The sequence below is a fragment of the Seriola lalandi genome, unplaced genomic scaffold (assembly GCF_002814215.2).
Source record: "Seriola lalandi dorsalis isolate HSWRI2012SDOR001 ecotype SW California unplaced genomic scaffold, Sedor1 jcf7180002054948, whole genome shotgun sequence".
In the NCBI taxonomy this organism is placed as follows: Eukaryota; Metazoa; Chordata; class Actinopteri; order Carangiformes; family Carangidae; genus Seriola; species Seriola lalandi.
The window spans coordinates 1054913-1076581 of NW_019525499.1; the positions used below are offsets into that span (position 1 = coordinate 1054913).

Here is a 21669-nt window from a genome sequence, read left to right on the forward strand (position 1 = left end):
GCGTCATCCAAACTCACACAGCAGCCTTTCAGACACAGCTCTGCTAGAGCTCAAACTATTCTGGATGAAAAAGTAGTTGAGTGATATAAATGTGCCAGTGGAGTCCAGCACACTATGATTTTACTTACTAGTGGAGGAGAGGATTGCCAGCTTACAGCCATGTCTAAAGCCAGGGTCCACCCCCATGATGACACAGCCCCTAACTGGACACACTAACAGGCGCTGGCGGAGGTTGCGCACAAACATGGCAATTGATTCCTTCTCTGCTGCAATTGTCAGCTTAGTCCTAAAGAGAGGGAATGCAGGAGAGAGATAAAAAAAAATGGGGAAAGAGAAAGATGTGGAAAGGAGTGAATATCAACAAAAAGAGTCAGAGCAGTGGGTGGAGAGAAATGTGTATATTTAAGTTGTATGGTGAGGGTAAAACGAAAAAAAGAATGAAAGTGGAAAAGGATTTACAGACAAAAAAAAGAGAAGGAAAGAAAAAAGTGAGAGGTGGGTGGGGGGGGGGACTACAGGGACACTGTAAATGAATAAGTGGTTATCAAAGGAAAAAAAGGCCTGAAAGCAAACACAAACACACACTTGAAATACCTGTAACTCCTAGTGAGGAAAGGCAGAATAAGCCTTTTATAAGAGTCTTCTACTCCATTCCTGATGATTGCATTAAGCTCTTCTCTTGCAAATGTCTTCGGCCTCCACCTGCATTAGAATAGTTGGAAAAAGGTGATTTTTTTGTCTAGCATTTCTACTGATAAATACAATCCATAAAAGTAGATGTGACTTCCCCTGGTCTACAAACTGACTCTCCCTCTCAGGAGAAAATGTGCCACACACCCCAGCCCCCACAAATCAAAACACCCAATTTTTGCAAGAAATTGGTTTTATTTTATTTTAATTTGCTTTGTGTTCTGAGTGTTCTGTACACTTGCATTATACAGTCCATTCCTTTAAACCAGAGAACACAGCCTCATGATTAAACATAAAGTGTAATGTTATTTTTTTATATTTTAACTTTTATTTATGCAAGATAGGTTGACTGAGGACATATGTGAACAAAGTGCTGCTTCACTTTCACACATTTTTATATTCTCAGATATACTTTTAAAACACAAAAACATGTATGTTATTGAATTTTTCTCTAATTTCAAATTCAAAAGGATACTTAAGTGTGATTAAAATGAATAGTGCAGCAGCACAAACTGATGTAAGAATTCTACACAGAAAATCTTTTTTTTCCCTTAGAGCCATGCTTTGAGTTTCTGCTTTCTTTTTTGTTCAACAAATTATTTCTCAAGGTAAATTGTACTCAGAGTACTAAGAATGAACCTTGACAAATTAATGGATTGTATAAAATGCTTTCATATTTTTCATGTTAAAAAGCAATTTAATGTGCAGTATTTCAGCATTAATCAAATGCCAATTTACTATAAATCCTTTAATACCAAATATCTACTTTGGTGAACATCATCCACTTGGAGTTGCCAGGGACCAAGAACAATGATGTAGCGCTTTCATAAATGAAAGAAAATGATTCCATTATTGTCATATAATATGAATCGTTATCTCAGCCCTCCTCATTTAAACCAATGCATGAAGACACATATATGCACTGTATGTGTGTGTATGTGTGTGTGTGTGTGTGTGTGTGTGTGTGTGTCTGCCTGCTTGTCACTGTGTGGTGTAAGGGTATTTGTGTATTACTGTTTTTCTGACCTGTTGTTGATGCACCACCTAGTGAAGTCACTCTTCACCCTGTCGGGAATGTTCACCTTCACTGTCAAAATCTTCAGACTCTCCCCTCGGTTAATAGCCAGTGTCTGTACACGCACACATGAAAGCAAGCACACACGAACGCATGCACGCACACACACACAAACACACACACACACAGTTAATACAAGACAATAAAAAAAGGTATACACAGTGCACACAGGTGCGTATGAACAATGCCTCCCAAAAACTCCAGCCTCCACAGGTCACACAATGAAAGTATAAACATAGAGAAAAGCTATAGTATAAATCCAGACAGCAGATTACTCTGTCACTGTTGTCGCTTCTTTATTCTTTATATCTAGGTTTATATTTGTACTTTGAGCTACAGTTGAAAAAGATTTTATTTCTTTATGGCAAAATATTACTGTTATTTTGTTCGGTTGAATTTAAACAACAAAGCTCGGTCATTTATCCAACTGCAAGCACAAAAATCTAGATGTGATGATTCTCATGTTCATTATATTTAGCCGTTTCCATTTAGCAGCTAGAATAAAAAAACAAAAAACAAAATCTTTTAACTCCCCACACACTTGTAAAAGTGATGAGCCTAGGAGTGTATCCTGTGGCCAGGCCTGTTGTGTTGTGTTGTGCGCTGGTCCCCCTTCAGAGGAACTGTTACATGCTGTTAAGCAAACAGTAGTAAGTGTCTGACCTTTTCAGTGGGGAACCTTTAGCCCGCCACAAAACAGGGCCAAGAAGCAAGACGTCAATCTGGAGCCCAAGCGGAAGAAGCAAGCTGACAAATGCCACCACTACGCCACCATCAGCGCTGAGACCGCAAGGCCTACCCCCACCCACGCGCACATACACACAGGGTGCCACAACCATTACCACTCAGCGGCACCCTCGGATGTACTCACACACACAAAAATAAAAAACACAGCTAATGGCATAGTGGAGGCAAGAATTAATGCAGCGAGCTTGCTTGAATTATGATGAAAGTTAAATTTCTCTTCTGTTGGCATGTTTCCGCCCCGGGCTGCCGCACTGACTGTGATGAGATTTCTCAAGCAATCTTCATCAAAGCACTGAAGTTTAACATGTTGTCCAAGGAAGGAAGAACAACACCTCTCTATGGACTCGCTAAACATCTGGAAAAGCCCACGAGTGAAATTAAAGTGGTAAATACAGAACTGCCTCACTAAACGCGTTTTCTCAGGGTTCGACATTCAATCATTTAAAGATCACTTTGGATAATGATGAATGACATGCAGTCGTTACATGATTGTCATGCTTTCCAGGCTGAGTCCTACACTTTACCTAACATGCTCTCTTCTCGTTGAATGTGTGAATGAAAAACTATTTAAGCACACAATATGACTTTAATCAAATAAAAAATAATGATTCATAAACAATGTTAAGTGGTTTAAAAACAGTCAAGGAAAACAACACTAGTTGAAAGTCTCACAGCCAAAAATGATCTATTGCTGGTCACAATCGCTTAAACAAACGCAGACAATAGAAACCACATAGAAAAATGTGTGTGTGTCTAAACACAACACTATAATGAATGGATAACACACAATTTAGATTCTCTGTACTTCATGAAAAGTATTAATGCAGCTTCAGTGTACCAGATTTTGTAAGCCATCCCTTCATTTGTTGCCTGCATGATAAACATCCATTTTGAGGCAATACAGACAAGCACTGCTGCAAATCCATAATTTAACTACCAAAAAAAAATCAAAACGAATCTTTTCTTTGCCTGGGTGCCAAACACTAACTGTGTTGAAAACTTGGCGGTCTCCAACAGTTGTATAATCTATGTCCTTGCCTGTTCGTAGCTGGCCACTGTTTTTGATGATGATAAATAACCTAGTGTCTGAACATCTCTCACTTTCTGCCTGGGTTGGGTCACTGGTGGGAGACAGAGGGTGATCTGAAAAGAAGGTTGATGTGAGATAGAGGGAGAAGTGTGTGTTTGTGTGTAAGATGGGCCAGGAGTGACAGGTAGCCAAGCGCTGGCCAAACTGTGACAAGACTAGACAGACTGTCTTTCCTGGACGCCCCTTCATCCTTCCACCAGCCCCCAAGGGAGGGCAGTCGGCCAACGACCATCCTCTCTCTATCTGTCTCCTTGTCTCTCTCACCCTTTCTTTAGAGGAATACTGTCATCAACACATCTATCCATCCAACATATCAGGGATAAACAAACAGATACACAAATAGCGACACACAGATTCACAGTGGACTTGCACACTTTTTGGCATGGCTGTGTAAGAGTCGTAAATGTTAGAGAGTTTTAAAAAAAGCTACACTGAGCATAATATGTTCTTGATAAACAATGGAATTAAAACTGGTAAAGTAAATGGAATGTGAGCTTACATTTACAATGGGTCATGGTCCAACATGATATACTAATTTTTACATAAATATACTGGAGGCTCAGACTCATTCTCTCCCTTTTACACTCTCTTATTCTATCCAAAAACAAACAACACACCACAGGGTCTGATGGATGTTAATGGAACAACCAACTTCAGATCACAATGAAAAAGCATTTCAATCAGCACTTACTGTACTTTTAAATTTTGGATTTACCAAACATTTTATTATTAATTTCATTATCTCAGTTGTAAATGTTGAATATTACGAACAGTACATAAAGAAGGCAGAAGGGGATTAAACATTTTCAGGTGAGACCCTACTCTTGAAATGGAAAAGGAGGTCAATGTTAACTTGATGTGCAAAAATAAGAACTAATGTATGTTGTTGTAAACTGTGGCTGATTTACCATGTTTTACAATATTGACAAATTCATCATGTTTAGCACCAGTGTACCAAAAGAAGTAGCAGTAAATGATCACATCCTATGACATCTTCTAAAGCATTAACACTAATACACACACACAAACTCACAAACTGAGTATTTCTGTGACTGGGTGACAATGCAAACAAACTATTTTTCCTCTGTCCATCAAAAAAAGTGTTTAATTGATGAAACAGTTCCATTTACGGAAGCTCCACTGCAGGGGAGCCCCAGACTGCAGTGCTAAACTACCATTTCATCACAACGCAAGTCGCATTAAAAGTAGCCCACTGCACATTCAACAAATCTGCCCTGGCATAACCAAGCGCATACCGGCTGCTAATAGCTATAAGGTAAATGCGTACCCTTCGAAGAAGGCCCCAAATCAAATCTGACGGAATTAAATCAGAGCTAAGTATCTCATGTGTCAAATAGCTTATGCTTTAAGACATACTGAATACCAGAGCTTGATATATATTTTATAAATACAACTTTATTATAATTTAATTTATACCTTTGAATGAATTTATAAAACTTTACATAATTCTATAAAAAGCCATACATCAGGGGATTTATTATAAAATAATAAAAAATACTGTCAGGGCTGAAATTCCAGTCTCAGCTTCCAGCCTCTGTGATAATTTGCAACTTTTCTTTGTCTGATTGTAAAACACTGTAAATGTCTTTGGGTTTTGGATGGTTGGTCAGAAAAAACAAGCAATTTTATAATATCACCTTGAGAATTTTAGACTAAACAATTAATCAATTAACCAAGACAAAAAAAAGAAGATGAATTCAAAATGAAAATCAGCTTTAGTCACAGATCCATATTTCTATTTCGAAAGTGCACTTGAAGCAGACAATAAACACTGCATGTTCATGTTTCATCCTTCTTTAGTCTTCACTGGCTTTATAAAACATATTTGTCTTTGTATACTTAGTGGTAACGATCTACAGGTGAACTTGCATGTTCAGTGGACCAACTCCAACATCTCTTTATCACTCGTTTCATACAATGCCCCGTCCTTTTCCCTTAACAAACAGCCAAGTGTGCGCTCACACACATGCCTCCTGTCAAAACACATCTCCCACCTGCTTCCCCTTCCCGCCAACTTGACGGCTAGAAAAGGTTCATTTTAGCCGGAATCCGACAGCTAGCAGGGGCACAGCAGCCTGTGGATTAACGCTCCGTGACAAAGGCGAGTCATCGAATTAAAGGCCTCACATACACAGGAGAGAAGAGGGGAAAAGGGGAGGTGTGGAGGGAATTGGTGGGCTGAGGTTTAGTCAGAAAGAGAGAGAGGGAGGGAGAGAGGGAGGGAGGCAGATCAGAGCAGAGCAAGAGAGATAAGTGACGGATGCACCTCAACATCGCTCATCTGTTCATTCTCTCCCTCCCTTTACCGCCCCCACTCCCTCTCCACATCCTTCCTTCCGCCTGTGGGCCCAGCAGCAGTAGCTGTCACTACAGGAGAGCGCCTGTCAATCAAAGCTTCCTAATCCAATGGCATGTCGGCAGGGGACATGTCACATATGTTAAGAGGAGAGAATGAGGGGACTTGCAGGGTGTGCTTGTGTGTGAGCAAGTGTGTGTGCATGCATGTATGTGTATGTGATTTTATGACTGTAGGGCAGAGTGCGGTTGCCAGAGAGTGTGGTGTGGCAGAGAGGCAGCGGGTGATGGAAGCTATGGTGACACATGAGGCCCGGGACCAACTCTGAGTAACCCACCAGTCACTAGAGGGACAGAGGGGGAGCGGAGGAGGCAGAGCAGGGCACAGGAGGGGTAAATGTGGAGGCAGACACAAGGCTAACTGCGACTGACATCGCTAGCATTCAGAAGCGGCACGCACCAAGCAGACAGAAATGGCACAAACACAAACAGATGGTGTGCATTTGTTCGTGTGTGCATGTGTGTGTGTTCATGTGTGTGTGTGTGTGTCCGATCATCAGGCAAGTTAAAACAGACGATACAGGACTATAAGAGTGACCAGAGATTATTAGTCAAAATAAACTATTAGGAAGTAACAAAACTTGTTATCTGTTATTGCTTTTCATCTCTTCTATTTTCCGGTGGCTGGTGTGTAAGTAGAGTAAACCCTACACATCAACAACCAGAAAACACCAAAAGAAGCAAATCAAATGTGTGCGTCTATGTCTTTACCTATATATAGTAATAGCTCTATAGAATCATCCATAAATTCACGCCCATATTGGACATGTAATATCTTTATAGCTTTATAACATACGGTATGGATGGATGGATGGATGTGCAATGAGACAGATATTACTATGACTACCTGATGGGGCTGGATGCGTTGGATGTTGCTGGTGAAGTCGAAGTACAGGTGGAACTTGTCAATGTCCATGTTTTTGTTTTGCTGGGCCCCGGGTTTTTTGTGGCTTTGAAAAGTGTTCTTCTGCTCTTTTTCCTTTAGCGCCGACTTAGATACAGAGGACTGAATGGTCACAAAACTGTTCTCACACCTGATCCGGCAAGAAAGAAATGGAGAGGAAATGTACTGAGCAAGAGATACTTCGATCCCAGTAAGAAAGAAACACAAAAGCACAGAGAAAGACAGACAAAAGAAAAGTACAGTGGTTCATTGTACATCACAAAATTTGAAATGTTGTGCGCATGTGGATATGTTCTCACAATGTTTTCACGTAGGTGAGTGTCTCAGGGTCTTTGGCTATCATATCAGCCAAGATGTGCTCCACACCTGTAGCCACTTCTTCCACGGTTGACAGACCTGTTACACAAACACACAAGTGTACTGTACTTCAAAACAGTACTCACATAAGCTCTATAAATCTGTAAGAGCAAAAAGGTGTTGTTAAATTTGTAACAATTTAAATGTGACTGTATGTTTGTGCAAGAATTTGTGTCTGTCTAAATCTGTACATCTAAACCATTTGAATCAAAGCTGAACAAATTTGTCCAACCAAATTAAGAAATTAAGGACAATTAGGTAGGTGCCCTAATTCAAGTGATATCCTAAACTGCTCAAAAACTAAAACATACAAAATAGCTAATATCAGTAATTTCTCCAACATGATCTATGAAGTAAAAACCTATGTGTTTATGTCTTACCTTCAGCATCAGGTTTTACCCATGCCCTTAAATCCAGAGTGTGTGGTGTGTTCATCAGTGCCGAGGCAGCCACCTCCAGGCCAAGTGCTTTGGCTCTGCGAGCCTTTGTCAGCTTACTGCCTTTTTTATACGGAGTATACTGAAGACAAAGACAGAAGAACTGAACTAAGATGACTGAATGAAGGATAATGCTCATTCAGGTGTAAATTACAGTGTGAATAAATAATATTTGCAACCAAGAATAAGATCTCAAAATCACATTTAAATGATACGTATCACTTCTGCAAAAAAATGTGATTCTGACCACATGATCCAGTTCATCAGCTGATCGGCAGCTCCTCAGGTTTTGCTCCAACTCAGCTGTCAAAACACCATCCTTCTTCAGGGTCTGAATCACAGACTGGGTCTTCTTAGCCAGAGTGCTGAAGCAGCACACAAACATACACAAACATATACAAAAAAAAAAAAAGATTATATACCGTTCAAAACTATCACACACACAAGATAAAGTGATGCACGTGTAGAACAATCACACATGATTACTACTGTTCCAGGCCTCAAAGCTTGACCACTAGCACCATCTAGTGGCCAATATCAAACATGCTGTCTGGAAATGACCCCAGTCCTCAGTTCACATGAGAAAACATTTCGTGGCTGCAGCTGTATATATTAAACTCTATATCTAAATGTGTCTCATCATCCATACATGTATGCTGGTGATGGTATGAATCTGTGAAAAAATGTATTAGTTTCTATTTTTTTTGTTTTTGTTTAATTGAAGAAGTTTCATGTCTCCTACCATAACTCCTCATATACCATCTGGACATCTCGGACGGCATCAGCATCCATGTGGTTAATCATCTCTTTGCGGTAGCGCACCATGAACGGCACTGTGTTCTCCTCACGAAGCAGTAAAATGATATTTACACACACCCACCGCTCCACACATGTCAGAGTGGACAACACCTGAGGGGAAAGACACACACACATTAAAACAGTATACCTATATACACAAAGAGCAAGTAAGCAGTGAGACACTGCCCATATAACCATTAACTATTCAATTGAAATTGAAAATTGTTTTCTGATTGTTAATATCTTACAGCCAGTATCTTTGGGTGCATATACAGTATAAAAGAGAATTTAGACATTAAAATGTGCAGAAGAAACAGCTTCTCATTTTGTCTTTGAGTCTCTGGCATTAGCACTACAATGCACTGCCTTACAATGGAGGAAGGTAAAATGAGGTGTGTGGTGAAACTTAATGTTTTCCATCTCCTTCACCTTTGGTGGTGGATCATTTTACTGTTTTCTTAGTAGATTTGTTCAGCTATAAGTAAACACTAATACACACTATGGGTGCCCAGCTCTGTGACTGGATAGCTGCTTGAATCAGGGTGTTTTCAGTAATGAAGAGAGTCCAACATGTAGCAGTGAATTGTTAAGCCATCTGTTGATATTTCCTACCCACTACATTCTTAGAACTCAACTTTTCAATGCATTTATAATTTTGTAAAAAGGGTAACGTCCCCATCAAAAGCTTATCAGCATTATAGTGGTTAATCGTCATTTTGGCAAAAGTGTCATAGTGAGTTCTTAAGTTAGCTAGTTAACTTTTGTTAACAGAGGTAGAAATGTGAATGTAAAAGTCTTTTTATTTGGTGGTAACAACTCCATGAGTGCCCCACTGTGTCACCTTAAAAATATCCTCACATTTCAGCATTGTGTGTCTGCCAATCATTCAATGAGGGATAAGCACTGCCTTATGCTGCACTGCCTACACCATCTGACAAAAATAAACACAAACACTTTCCTGCATATATACCTCAGTCAAGTCCCAGTTCATATTGAGCTCATTTCTCAAAGCTTGTGCTTCTGATGATGGTAAAGCAGTTGGTTGTCCCAGACAGGCACCACTGGTCTTCTGTTTCTTTAGGCAGGGCTCGTCAAACGTGAAATCCTCGTCCTCTGCTTCCTCTTTCTTTGCTCTAAGCCCAGCCAGTGATGGCCCCTCGTTTGCCCATCTGTCAGCCTCATGGGCTTCTGGGATAATAAATGAGACCCTCTACAAGAAAAAACAGGAAAAATAAAAACAGAGAGATAACTGATTTTTTTTTTTTTTTTTTTTTTTAAAGATTGGAAAAACACACCATACATGCCATACACTAAAGAAAGTTTTTGCTTTCTGTATGATTTGGTCAAATAGTTTTATTCATTCAACAGATGTTTTAAGGCCAACAATTTTGATGTGCACACAGATATTCTAGTTGTGTGTGTGTGTTGTCTGTATGTAAAATAATACTAACAACCTGTGGTTAAAACTCCATTTCATCTTCTTTCAGGCATACTAGTATATGTCTGTGTATGCAGATAGACTGTTAGTGAAAGCGGCACTGGTCTTACCTCATCCTTAAGTCTGATACTTGGCCCACATTCGTCAGCCCTTTCTCCCTCTGCACAGTCTGTTTGTTTTTCCACTTTGTCTTCTCTAGTCTTATCATCCTTTTTCCCATCATTTATTTTCCTCTTTGTTCCAGCCAACACAGATGGACCATAATCCTTCAGAACTGTGGGGGCCTCTGTGTTTTTCTGTGTTTTCCGCTGTGTTGCAGGTTTGCGTGGTGCCCTTGGTTTAGGATCTTTAGACACTTTGGGAGCTTTAGGTTCTTTGGGTGCTTTTGGCTCCTTTGGTTTAGCAGTTCTCTTGGCAGCTGCTTTCTTCTCCCCTGCTGCAGTTGCACTGGAAGTCTTTTGGGGGGCTTTTGGCTTTGGTTCTGGTGGTTTCCATTCCTCACAGTCCTCATCACTACTCATTGTCTGGGTAAAGGACCTAATGGTAGTGTGTGAACAAAGTGGAATATCAGATTATTTAGAGTAGGATTTAGCTCTGTCTGCAATCTTTCCCCAGGTTTGCCTGGTTTCCTCCTGCATTCTTAATACAGTAAAACAGTCTCTAATGAATTAGATAGTCTTATGTGTATAGTGTAACAATGTGAATATGCATTTGTGTGTCTATTAGGCCTGTGATGAATTGACAATCAGGTGAACTGCTAACATCATCCATTACAGTGAATATAGAACCAAATCTTCCCCCTAAACATGAATATGCTGTTGTTGCAGAAAAGGGACTGCAAAAAAAGACTGCTATGACTGAATGAATGAATATCACTTACAGGTCGGAGTCCGTATCTCTGTACTTTGCAACTTTGCTAGTTGTCGCTCGGGGTCTTCGCATCATCTGTTACAAAATGTGTTTAGTTATGTTACATCAAAGCTGTACTGTTAAAAACACATAAATTAGCTTACTGTCCACTGTGGTAGAATGTAACTAAGTACTTTTACTCAAATACTGTACTTATGTGCAATATTTATGTGCCTCTACTTTACTTGAGTGTCTCTATTTTATTTTACTTTATACTTCTATTCCATTACAACTCACGAAAAATTATTGCCCTTTCCATTCAACTACATTCATTTGGCAGCTTTAGTTATTTGTTAATTTGCAGAATCAGATTATAGTGGCAAAATATAATAAACGAGTAATTAAGATGTACTAAAATATATATTTATATACTTTTTTAGTACTTTAAGTATGTTTTGATGCTAATACTTTTGAACTTTTATTTAAGTAAAATCTTTAATGCAGGGCTTTTACCTGTAACAGAGTATTTCTACAATGTGGCACAACTACTTTTACTTAAATAACAGCTCTGACTACTTCTTCCCTCAATGATAATGTTAAAACAAATAACATTAAATTCTGTTTTGCGGTTTAAAGATAGCGTTAACTGGTCAAAGTGTAAAGTTAACCGCAGTTAAGGTATCGTTAGCTATATGTCGTCAGCCAACAAATTAGGATTACACAGAGAGCACAAACATTTTATCTGTGCTAACATTAGCAGCAACATTGAATTTACTGAAGCAGCCATGAAATTGCAAATGTTTGCTAGTTATCAATAGGTTAGCTGCTATTTCAAATTTGCCGCTTCACGCTGACGCTAGCAAAGTTAGCTGGCTAAACGGCCCCACAACGAGGCATTATCATTTATGTCACTGTTTTCTCACATGATATTAGGCAAAGTTAACTAAGTAGTTGTACCTTTACACCGTTGGAAATGCTCAAATTGTTTGAGGGTACTCCGCTGGAAATTGTAGCTAGTGAATCTCCGCTTCCTGCAACAATATGGGTTCAACCAATGACGACGTCCAAAAGTCTTAAAGGGCAAGAAACACCTTTTCTTCTTCTGCTATGTGTTTCTTGGCGGATCGAAAATCAGCTTTCGAGGTGCATACCGCCACCTACTGTCTCAGAGTGTGTAGTATCATGGCATAGATCAACTGAATTCCGAAGAAAAAACAAATTTAAAATAAATAGATACATAAATACATTTACTATAATGATAACGATAATAATAACAATTAAAAAAAATAAATGAATAATAATAATAATAATAATAGTGCTACTTACACCCTATTTCCTAATGCTGCCTGTATTATATCCTCTCTGTACTTAAAAAGGATTTTAAACTCCCTTCCTGCCCTGCCTCAAGAAGCCTACTATGTTTCATAATCTCTCCCCCCAAGATCTATGAAAATTCTCTATCTCATTTTGGTTTCACACTGAAAATTCAAAAAGCTTTGAGGCTATTCAAATAGTAATTTTAAAAGGAGTGCATCTTAATCTGTTCCATCTGTAAATGATCTGAGTCACACAATAGAGCAGGGAAATTTTGTTATAACATCAACTAAATCCTATTCATGGATGAGACTTTTTTTGACTTATTATAACTGTTAAACTGTCTCACTGAAGTCCCCATTGCCCCCCACTGCACTCTCACTTCCTTTAATCAGCCAATGCATCTCAAATGTCAGACTTTCAGACATTAATCGGTTCTTTCATTTGTTGTAACTTCCCTTGTTCCTCAAAGGTGACAAATCAAAACCAAACTATTCATGTTAGCTCAATGATTTTATTACATTTGATGTCCATACTGTAAGAAGCACAGTAGTATCCATCTGTAAATGCCCTGAACCAGACCAAACAAATCTGCTAATACAAGTACACAGAATTTACATATATGTACATATGCAATTTTAGAATATATATACAGAGGATTAAGATGACGTGGTCATAGGAGATGTCTAAGCAGAATGTGTTGATATTTATTTGAAATGTGTATAGAGATGATTAATAAAGTCTATGTTATCTCTGTATCATTATAACATACCTGTCTAATTGGCCAGAAAGAGTTCAACAGCCTGTGATTTAAGGAATTATCAATCATGAACTGCAAGATTATGAAAGTAATTGTATATCAAACAGGGACCTAGCGCAGAGATTTCACCACCGGAGTAATAAACTCCCTAAACCCAGGAATAATGATAGTACTTGAAGACACTACTAATACTATACTAGCTAAATACTACTGAACACTAATAATGTGAATATTAAAACACCAATAGTGATAACAAACTGCTATATTAAATGTATAACCAGTGGTACAGGTGAGTCAGTATTTTTAAATTCAGCATTTTCACAAATTCAATCTGTGTCCTAATCATTCTCAGAATCATGTTACTATTGGTTAACAAATATTTAATAAATTACATGAATTTTAAACAATATTAAGATATGTTTAGGGATTAAAAAAAAAGGTGTATGGTCTCAACCAAGTGTTTGATGATTGCTGAATATCTTTATACCCTGCCCCTGGTTACAGATGATGCGTCAACATGAGTAACCAATCAGAAATTCAGTCTGGAACAGCCAACATAGACTTTGGTTCTAAGTGTGGGGATTTCCACACCCATTGCTTTCAGTTCCCTGTGTCTCCACTCAGCCTTAAAGGTAAAATATCATGTACTTCTGTCATTGATTTTTGTGAAACAGCTTGCAGCCTTACCTGAAAGAAGGTATTACTTCTGCGTGTGTGTGTGTGTGGGTGTGTATGTATATATGAGTATGTATGTGTGTGCGTGTGTGTGTGTGTGTGTGTGTGTGTGTGTGTGTGTGTGTGTGTGTGTGTAGTTTCAGTCAGTGTTAAAATTTACTCTGTTTAAACACATTTTGTGATTATGTATGTGTGTGTTTATAGATTTCTGTGAACATGTCGGACCCCGAGAACCCAGCTCAGCCTCTCTTAAGAGCTCCCAACCAGCCAGCAGCAGTCAATGCAGGAGAAACAACAGAGAAGTAAGAATTGTGTGTCTGTCTATTTATGTGTCTTGATGGGATACAAACACCAAGGATCTGTCAGGGTGTGAGAACAAAAAAACTGGTTCCCACATTACAAAACCAACCTTAAACCAAAACATTTACTGTAAATGAGCCTTAGAAACCTCTCTAATGTTCGTAGTGGCTATTGTTAAAAGTTGTCCGCTAAGATGAAGTGTGTGTGTGTGTGTGTGTGTGTGTGTGTGTGTGTGTGTGTGTGTGTGATAGAGAAAAAATGAGCTTCATGTGTTTTCTTTCTCAGCTGCAGTTGTCATTTTACAGTAAACATCCATATTTTCATTAATTTAAACAAACAACATCAAACTATGTATAGGCCTACTTTAATTTACAGGTAACCACTTTGTAAATCACAGTGCCATGTTTGAGATTTTTTGAACGTATATTTTCCAAATTCAATGCAGCAATTGGTTTCCGTTTACCTCAATGAAAATCAACAGACTCTTTAACAGCGATTGATCTGTTCAATAGTGCAGATTTGTCTCATCTATCTGCACTTACAGCAACATTATTGAACAACAATAATGGAACTGTGGCGAAAGTAACAGATTACCAGTATATGAAAAACAATGGAAGCCAATGGCTGTGATTTAAGAATTCAGTCAAATTGTAGATTAGGAAATACATTTTGTAAATACTCTTTAAAAGGGTTGTAATGAGACAAATGGTTTAGGGATATCGTTGAGATTAAAAAGCAAGAGAGGACACGTCCAAAGGAGATAAAAAGGGGAAGTTAAAAAGAGCAAAGAAGTAGAAAATTCCTGAACTTCCACTCAGGTGTCTGCTTGGCAACAACTGATTTCATCACTCAGCTTCCAGTGACATACGCAGCAACCGACACACAGGTTCCTGTTTCATAGAATCTCTCTAAGTCTGCAAAGAATCAGCCTCTGAAATGTTCCTCCAACTTAAAATTAATATGAAAAATACAAATACAAGTGTTTTCTTTCCCTTTTTTTTTTTTTAAATCTAACAATCATTTGTAAATGTTTAACATTCCTCCACTCCTCTCATCTTCTCCCACTTTCTTTCATGTCTTGATTTCCAGTCGCCGCTCCAGCCGGGCCTATAAGATGGCAGCTTTAACCCTGTTGGCCTGTGTCCTGATTGTGGGCCAGGCGATGATCGCCTACTTCCTCCTCAGCCAGAGGAACGACATCAAATCCCTGGAGGAGCAGAACAACAACATGAAGACAGAGCTGACGAAGGGAAGATCTGGTGAGGAAGCCAAATTCATTTTGGATTAAGAAGGATATACTGTGTGCTATTGGCATTTAGTAGAATGTCTCACGAAGTAACAGTAGGATGAGCTTAATTTGTCAACCACCTGGTGAGCAGCTAAATAATAAAATCAAATGATAAAAGAAGAGAATAAACAAATCCAATAATCATATATGTTCCTATTTGTGTTTCTAAAGCTAAATGCTAATTGAAGTGAACTAAGGTTGAAAGAATAAAACTGATTGATTGATTGATTGATTGATTGAAAAGTATGATCTCACTTTATAATATTCATATATAATATTGTCACATAATACTTACTTCCCTTGGTTCTCAACCTCTCACACACACTCTTACTCTTTCTGTCTGCAGTGTCTGTGCCAGTGCGGATGCACATGCCCATGAACGCCTTGACCATGCTGACTGATGACTATGTGGAAGAGGTAAAATAGCCCAATACTGTTTTTTTGAGGCTGATACTAATATAAAAATTTGAGTTTCCCATAATGATCTTTTTCTCTGTTTTATTTCACTTGCAGGAGGCTTCCACTGATAAAATGGGTATGTCTATATACTGTCTTTACTGTATTCATCTACACATACATATATAGTGAATTAATTAATCATCTTTATCAATTAATCATCTTTATCTACCTACACATTAGAGGACAGTTGACTATAGTTTGTGATTACAATCACACACCTTCTTCTTTCCCCCTCATATGTTTCTAAGTTCAGTAGTCTTATGTTTTCCGTGAGACAGAGGTGATTTAATTGCTGTCCTCTCCCAGTCCCTCTGCAGGGCACCGACTGCCAGCTGGAGGCTGCTGGTGTGAAGGCCTCGCAGCCTCCAGGTTTCCGCCCTGCCTGTGATGAGCGTGGCCTCTACAAGGCCCAGCAGTGCTTTATGAGAACTTGCTGGTGTGTGAACCCAGTCAATGGGGAACAAATCCCTGGATCCGTGAGCAATGGACCAGCCAGATGCAGCATGGCTGTGCGCACTGGTGAGACAAGATAACTGATCACAAAGTCAGTCTGAAAATAGAAAAAGAAATTATTTCAAAATGATGTGCAGATGTGAACCGGTGTATTGTATTAATGTTTTTAGTCAGATGTTCCTGTATTTTGCCATCAATAAATGATCATTGGAGCTTGATTTAATGGAAAATAATGGATTTCACTATGGCACAAACAGACAAACCTCTTCTACTAGTTCCACGTACACTTACAGTTTTGCTTTCCATACTGCGCAGTATAAAATCAATGTTGTTGTTGTGTGTGGAGTAATCTACATTACCTCATATGAGGTTTTGATACCTGCTTGTTTGTTTATAGTTAATGGGATATCTCTTCAGAGATATCCAAATACATTTCCAATATTTCAGTTTTTCTCCATTTCTTTGATGCAATTCACACATCAGAATCGTCTTTGTCACCACTCTTAATGCATTTCTCAAAACTCAGGTGTGACTGGCCTTGTTCTTTCATACATACTTGAAGAATTTGTGAATAGAAAGTGATTTGATTTAAAACACTGATGCAATGCAGGACAGGTCACAGTGAGTGAGAGGTCTGTGATTCTAACAGACAAGTGTACAAACTGTTTTTTATGAGTTATCCGAGTCAGATGACGAATGCATCAACACAACAACAATCCATGTTTAGTAGTGAAATATGGGTGGATACAATGGCAGTTTGGACAAACACAATGAGAAAGGCTAATGTGTGTGGGGAAATGCGGAACCTGTATTGAGAGCTGTAATAATTTGAGAATGACATTTCTGAAGTGTTTCAGAAAAACTGTAAAAGAACAATAATTTTGGAGCCCTGACTTAAGCTGCACTGTTGTTCTGTCTTTGTAGGCGGCATGAGCAACATGCTGACTGTACACGATGTTGATGTCTAATACTGTGGTGAGTATGTGCATGATGATTCACTATGTATGTATTCATATATAAACATTTTGGAGCAGTACTGTATGTAGGGTGTGATGATGCTTCTCTCTGCTATAGTTTCAATTCAGTTTATTTCAGTCCAGTACTTTTGAGTACTTTTGGAAAGGGGGTTTTTTAAAGGGAAAAAACTTTCTATTGTTGTTTTGAATGAACTGTATATTTCAACATGTTTTCTGCTTCTGTTTCTGTGTCTCCTCCAGACACCAGCAACAGGTCAACTCCAAATCCTGAAGATGCAACTTTGCCAACTTATAATCAGTAGTCGCTTTTCTATAATCTTATTATCTGCAATTAATATTTTACAGACAGATGTAACCTTTGCTATTGATTACTTAACATCTTTCAGTTTTTTTTAAATGGTTAGTAAAAGTTAAGGGTTATAGAATAGTGTGTTCTTGCTTTGCAGACTTAAAAAAAAAAAAGTTTTATTCAAATTGTGTCTAATATCAGTTTGATTAGAAGTTAGGTGATGTTGGGAAGTTAGTAAACAGCAGTGACTTAAAATAATAAAAGTATGAACTGAGTGGCAATTCAGTTGAGTGTGGGCATGGAGTAATTATTAATATATTTTTTGTTAAGAGTAGATTTTTGGCAATATGTAAATGAAATCAAGATCTGTCCAGTGCCCGTTTACATTATACTTTTGAATTATTCAGATCATGAACATGGTGACTTGGTCTATGAACATTTGGCTTAAAGTTAAAGGGGTGAAACTATGATTAAAATTATTGTCACACATTTGGGCAAAATTGGGAACAAATGAAACAAGTACAAACTGTATTTTCCCCATTTATTTGAACATCCCAAATAAACTTGTTAAAGACAGTTGCAGGTGTTTTCTTTTACAAAGTCACACTGCGTTGATGTGCAGGAGTGAAAACCCATGACGACGAGACAGATTAACCAGCGAAATAAAGCACCATCAACTCACCTGTCATGTTCTATACTCCACAGCATATAAGAGTTTAAAGAAAGGTATTACTTAAAGAACAAGAGAAACATGCAAACACATAATAGACAGGAAATTAAAAAAACTAATAGCATGCAATATAGGGACAGCAATACAATGGTTGTCAATAGGCACAAGTCTTTTCTGGTTTCCAGTTACCAAATATACAGAACACATATAATACACTTTCCAGTAAGCACAACCGCAAACTGAACTTAAATGTTTTCCTTTATGGCTTTTTTAAACACAATTTCAATGGCAGCAATACAGTATCTGTGGACACTAATGTTTCTGTCGTGTGAAAACCGTGGTGCAGTACACTTCTCTTTATATTACACTTAGTACATTTCCTTTCCTAAGATGACAAGATTTTTATAATGTGTACAGCACAAATGAGTACATCCTCCTGAAAGTAACAGTAAAATGTAAAAAATGTTTTCTGGTGTGAGTTAAGAGGGTGACTGGTTGACAATTAAAATCACTTCACCCACTGAATCACTCAGACTTGATGCTGACAACAAGGGCAGCACATGGTAGAGAACTGTCCAAAGACCTGAGAGAGAAAATTATTTCATCGCACAGAAGAGGACAAGGGTCCAATCCTTGATCTATAAGATAAGATAAAGTTGGCAAAACTACATATTTTACTCTCATTAATCACACATTGTTCTATGTTGGCATTAGGAATATGTTTAATAAATTTCAGTTTAGTTTTTTTTAATCTTTCCATGAATTGTAATGTTGATCATTCAGAAAAAAGTTTAAAGTCTGTAGCCTGTCTGCTGTGTTATTAAATGTGTTATTTTTTAGGTGGTTTTCTGTGCATTAGCTTTTCAGAGGAGTGTCCTGCAGCAACAGTATTGTTTATGAACATAATATTGACATTTATCAATCTTACTGTTAAAATACCAATTCCTCAGAAAGAAGAAAAAAAACTTGCAGTACATACTACTCACATGATACAGATTCCATATTTTAAATAAGTAAAAACACCACTACATCATTGATATTGATGGGACAAAAAAAAAAAAAAAAAAAAATTTGATTTCTGAAAGACAAACAGTTTTAATCCCTAAAGTTCATAGAAGTGCAAAAGATCAACTACTTTCCAGCATATGAAATAGGCAGCCAAATCCCATCAGGAGAAGGCTATTGCACATATGGCATGAGATGATAATATCAAGTTCAGACCAGAGTAGGCACTCTTAATATGTATTTTATATAAAATACTTTAACAGACTCTTCCCTGTTTGTTAAAACCACCAAGTGCAATTAAAAACTACACTTTTGCACAAAAATCTCACTTAGGCGTACATTTTCACCCAACTGCTTACTAACTGTGTTCCCCAGCTTTTGCAGAGTGAAGTGTATTTTTTAAGCAGTGTGAGGTGGAATAAAGAAAAATATTACATTTCTGGGAATACTTTTCCTTGTGTATGAAAGGAGTGCGTCATTTTAGGAGTCATTCTTCAAATTGTAAAAATGAAAGAAATGTCTACCTTAAGTGAGTTTTTGTGAATCTCTAAAAACACATGACACCACAGACTTTGCTCTGACACCTGCAAACAATTTGAAAACTAACAACAACCATGAATGGTTCTGGCAGGTTTTACAGAGGAGCACCTTGTGATGTGCAGAGATAACTTTTAACATGCTCCATCATCCCCTGAGCATAGAAGTGCAAATTAGTTAAGGCTGCTATCATTGATTTCTGACCACTAGGCAGAACAAGACACCACAGTAGATGACAAAATAAGTTTCTAAAACCCATGTTTACTGTGCTTTGGATGCGAAAAAAAAATTGCAAAACTTCTAAAGCAGTTACTTTGGAAGAAACTAAACACTCTCTACATGTTTAAGTAGCAAAAGAGAAGTGTTGTGCTTCTCTCAAGTGAAACTCCTTTAGTAAGGAGGCGAAAGAGCCAACATAGCTGGTCTGCACATATGTAGACACTGGTTGGTCTCTTTATGTAGAAAATAATCTTCAGAAAGCACATATTGTAATATTGTAGGGGGGACGGGTTTGGAATCAGAAATCAGTTATAGCAGCTATAATTTTATTAACAGTAACAGTTTGTCTAAATTTAAGTAATCATATGGGGGAGAGAATAGGAGATCTTGGGTGTTTAAATTAACCAAATTGTAATCCTTTCCACATGCATGTCAATATGCTCCGTCTATTATAAAATGTAATTCAGTTACTCATTCTCCTTACTCATGTTGCAAGGGATCAGATGAATTTAAAAAAAGATATTTAAAAAATCTGTTTCACCTTACTCTAGAAGTTGGTTTGCAATTTTTGAGTTTTCCTATTTACTCATCCATGTAGAAGATAAATGTAATTAATAACTCTTGAAATACATATCTGTTCCCATATGTACCTCTACTTTGTACATTTCATCTTCCCCCCTCTGCTGTCTTCTTACTTTTCCTCCTCTCTTCTCATTTACGTCCTCCTTTCAGGTTGTTTATGTAGTCTTTGATGGTGTTTTCAATGTCGGGAACAGCATAATTTTGTGCCGCATAGATTCCTGTACACGTTCCTACGGCAACACCCAGCAGTGCTGAAGAGCGTAGCCTAGCAACAATGTACCCGGCCAGAAAACCCTTCAGGAAAGGAGAGCCAAGCAGACTGCCTCCCTGGAGAAGGAAGGTGAGAAGAGATCAGATCAGGTACTTGGTAGTCTGACTAATGGTTTTATATTTACATCTGCATACCTGCAAACGGTTCTCATGCTTTTACAGATGCCTGGCATGTGAACACAATTCAAGGCAGAGTGACATGAGCATGTTAGTGCCTGTGTGAGACTTACTGGGGGAACCCCTGCCTGTATCTCATCCTCCACCCGTCTCTGAATGTCCTCCAGCTGGTCCTTCAGCTCCACCAGGTCCTTCAGCTGGCCCAGAGGATTCTGCACACACACATGCACACAAACAAACAAACAAACAAACAAACAACAGGTTAGTGGAGCTGATCAGAGTTTCCTAAAATCTGGGGAGGTTTATTAGGCCACTATCTGCAAACACATAACAAAAGTTTACTACTATGTGGCAACAACAACAACTGGCAGCACACTTACAGGCTAACGTTAACAATACATTTTCAATACCTCACGCCAGTAACTTTCAATCTGAGATACAACATTTAAATTGATTACTGTGGGCCAAGTGTTCCTCGTTTACAAACTGTTTGTCTCAGCATCGACACACTTTTCAAACTTCATACTAAATTAACTAACTCGTACCATTAAATCGGCTAATTGAGCTTTGGGTTAGCAGTTAGCCACAGACTTATTCTAACATTAATTTTAACAGCTTGTCAGTGTCTCGTTAAGAATAACACCCGCAAGAAATACTGCGTTCACGTAGGTAAACTAATTAGGGAACCACCTGACACTTATAAGTTACTAAATAAGCTAACACTTAAGCTAGCATAGCTGAGGGATAGCCTGTCTGTCTGCATAGTGTTTAATTCACAAGCTATCGTTAATTCATGCCTGTTTACGGTACTGTAAACTACGCGGTATAATAATATAGTAACGCCAATCAAAAGTGTAAATTATCTTATCGTTAGAAAGTTAAGGACCGACCTTGTCATTTGCCATAGCTCCACTGAAGTGTTGAGACCACCACCTTCTTCTTCTTTGGTACCTGCCTCCTACTTCTACTTCTACTTCTACTTCTTCTTCTTCT

General features: G+C 38.2%; 3 protein-coding genes across 5 annotated transcripts in view; 1 reads left to right on the forward strand and 2 right to left on the reverse strand.

Moving 5' to 3' along the window:
- Window positions 1-11801, reverse strand: part of srbd1 (S1 RNA binding domain 1) — a 50155-nt gene extending 38354 nt beyond the window's left edge. Inside the window, exons 1-12 of the mRNA XM_023394386.2 lie at window positions 11719-11801; window positions 10793-10857; window positions 10023-10449; window positions 9445-9684; window positions 8419-8585; window positions 7924-8041; window positions 7620-7758; window positions 7182-7278; window positions 6826-7012; window positions 1717-1820; window positions 595-702; window positions 129-286 (exon numbers count right to left, since the gene is read on the reverse strand). Of these exons, the coding sequence (XP_023250154.1) occupies window positions 129-286; window positions 595-702; window positions 1717-1820; window positions 6826-7012; window positions 7182-7278; window positions 7620-7758; window positions 7924-8041; window positions 8419-8585; window positions 9445-9684; window positions 10023-10449; window positions 10793-10857 (1810 nt within the window). The 5' untranslated portion in view covers window positions 11719-11801. The remainder of the gene's footprint in view (window positions 1-128; window positions 287-594; window positions 703-1716; window positions 1821-6825; window positions 7013-7181; window positions 7279-7619; window positions 7759-7923; window positions 8042-8418; window positions 8586-9444; window positions 9685-10022; window positions 10450-10792; window positions 10858-11718) is intronic.
- A 1611-nt stretch (window positions 11802-13412) lies between these two features.
- cd74b (CD74 molecule, major histocompatibility complex, class II invariant chain b) lies at window positions 13413-17852 on the forward strand. 3 transcript variants are annotated; one of them, XM_023394439.2, is made up of 8 exons: window positions 13413-13467; window positions 13715-13812; window positions 14900-15069; window positions 15445-15515; window positions 15612-15633; window positions 15864-16076; window positions 16935-16985; window positions 17228-17852. In XM_023394439.2, the coding sequence occupies exons 2-7, from the start codon at window positions 13727-13729 to the stop codon at window positions 16976-16978; spliced, it is 606 nt and encodes a 201-aa protein (XP_023250207.1). In that variant the 5' UTR covers window positions 13413-13467; window positions 13715-13726; the 3' UTR covers window positions 16979-16985; window positions 17228-17852. The 3 variants fall into 3 exon arrangements, 2 of the variants coding, with proteins under 2 accessions (XP_023250207.1, XP_023250206.1); XR_015436311.1 differs by having other exon boundaries at window positions 13433-13532; window positions 15864-16101; XM_023394438.2 differs by having other exon boundaries at window positions 13435-13532.
- LOC111645303 (SLC35A4 upstream open reading frame protein-like) lies at window positions 17804-21669 on the reverse strand. The gene is made up of 3 exons (XM_023394440.2): window positions 21567-21669; window positions 20790-20888; window positions 17804-20616 (listed from the first exon to the last, which is right to left on the reverse strand). The coding sequence occupies exons 1-3, from the start codon at window positions 21579-21581 to the stop codon at window positions 20419-20421; spliced, it is 312 nt and encodes a 103-aa protein (XP_023250208.1). The 5' UTR covers window positions 21582-21669; the 3' UTR covers window positions 17804-20418.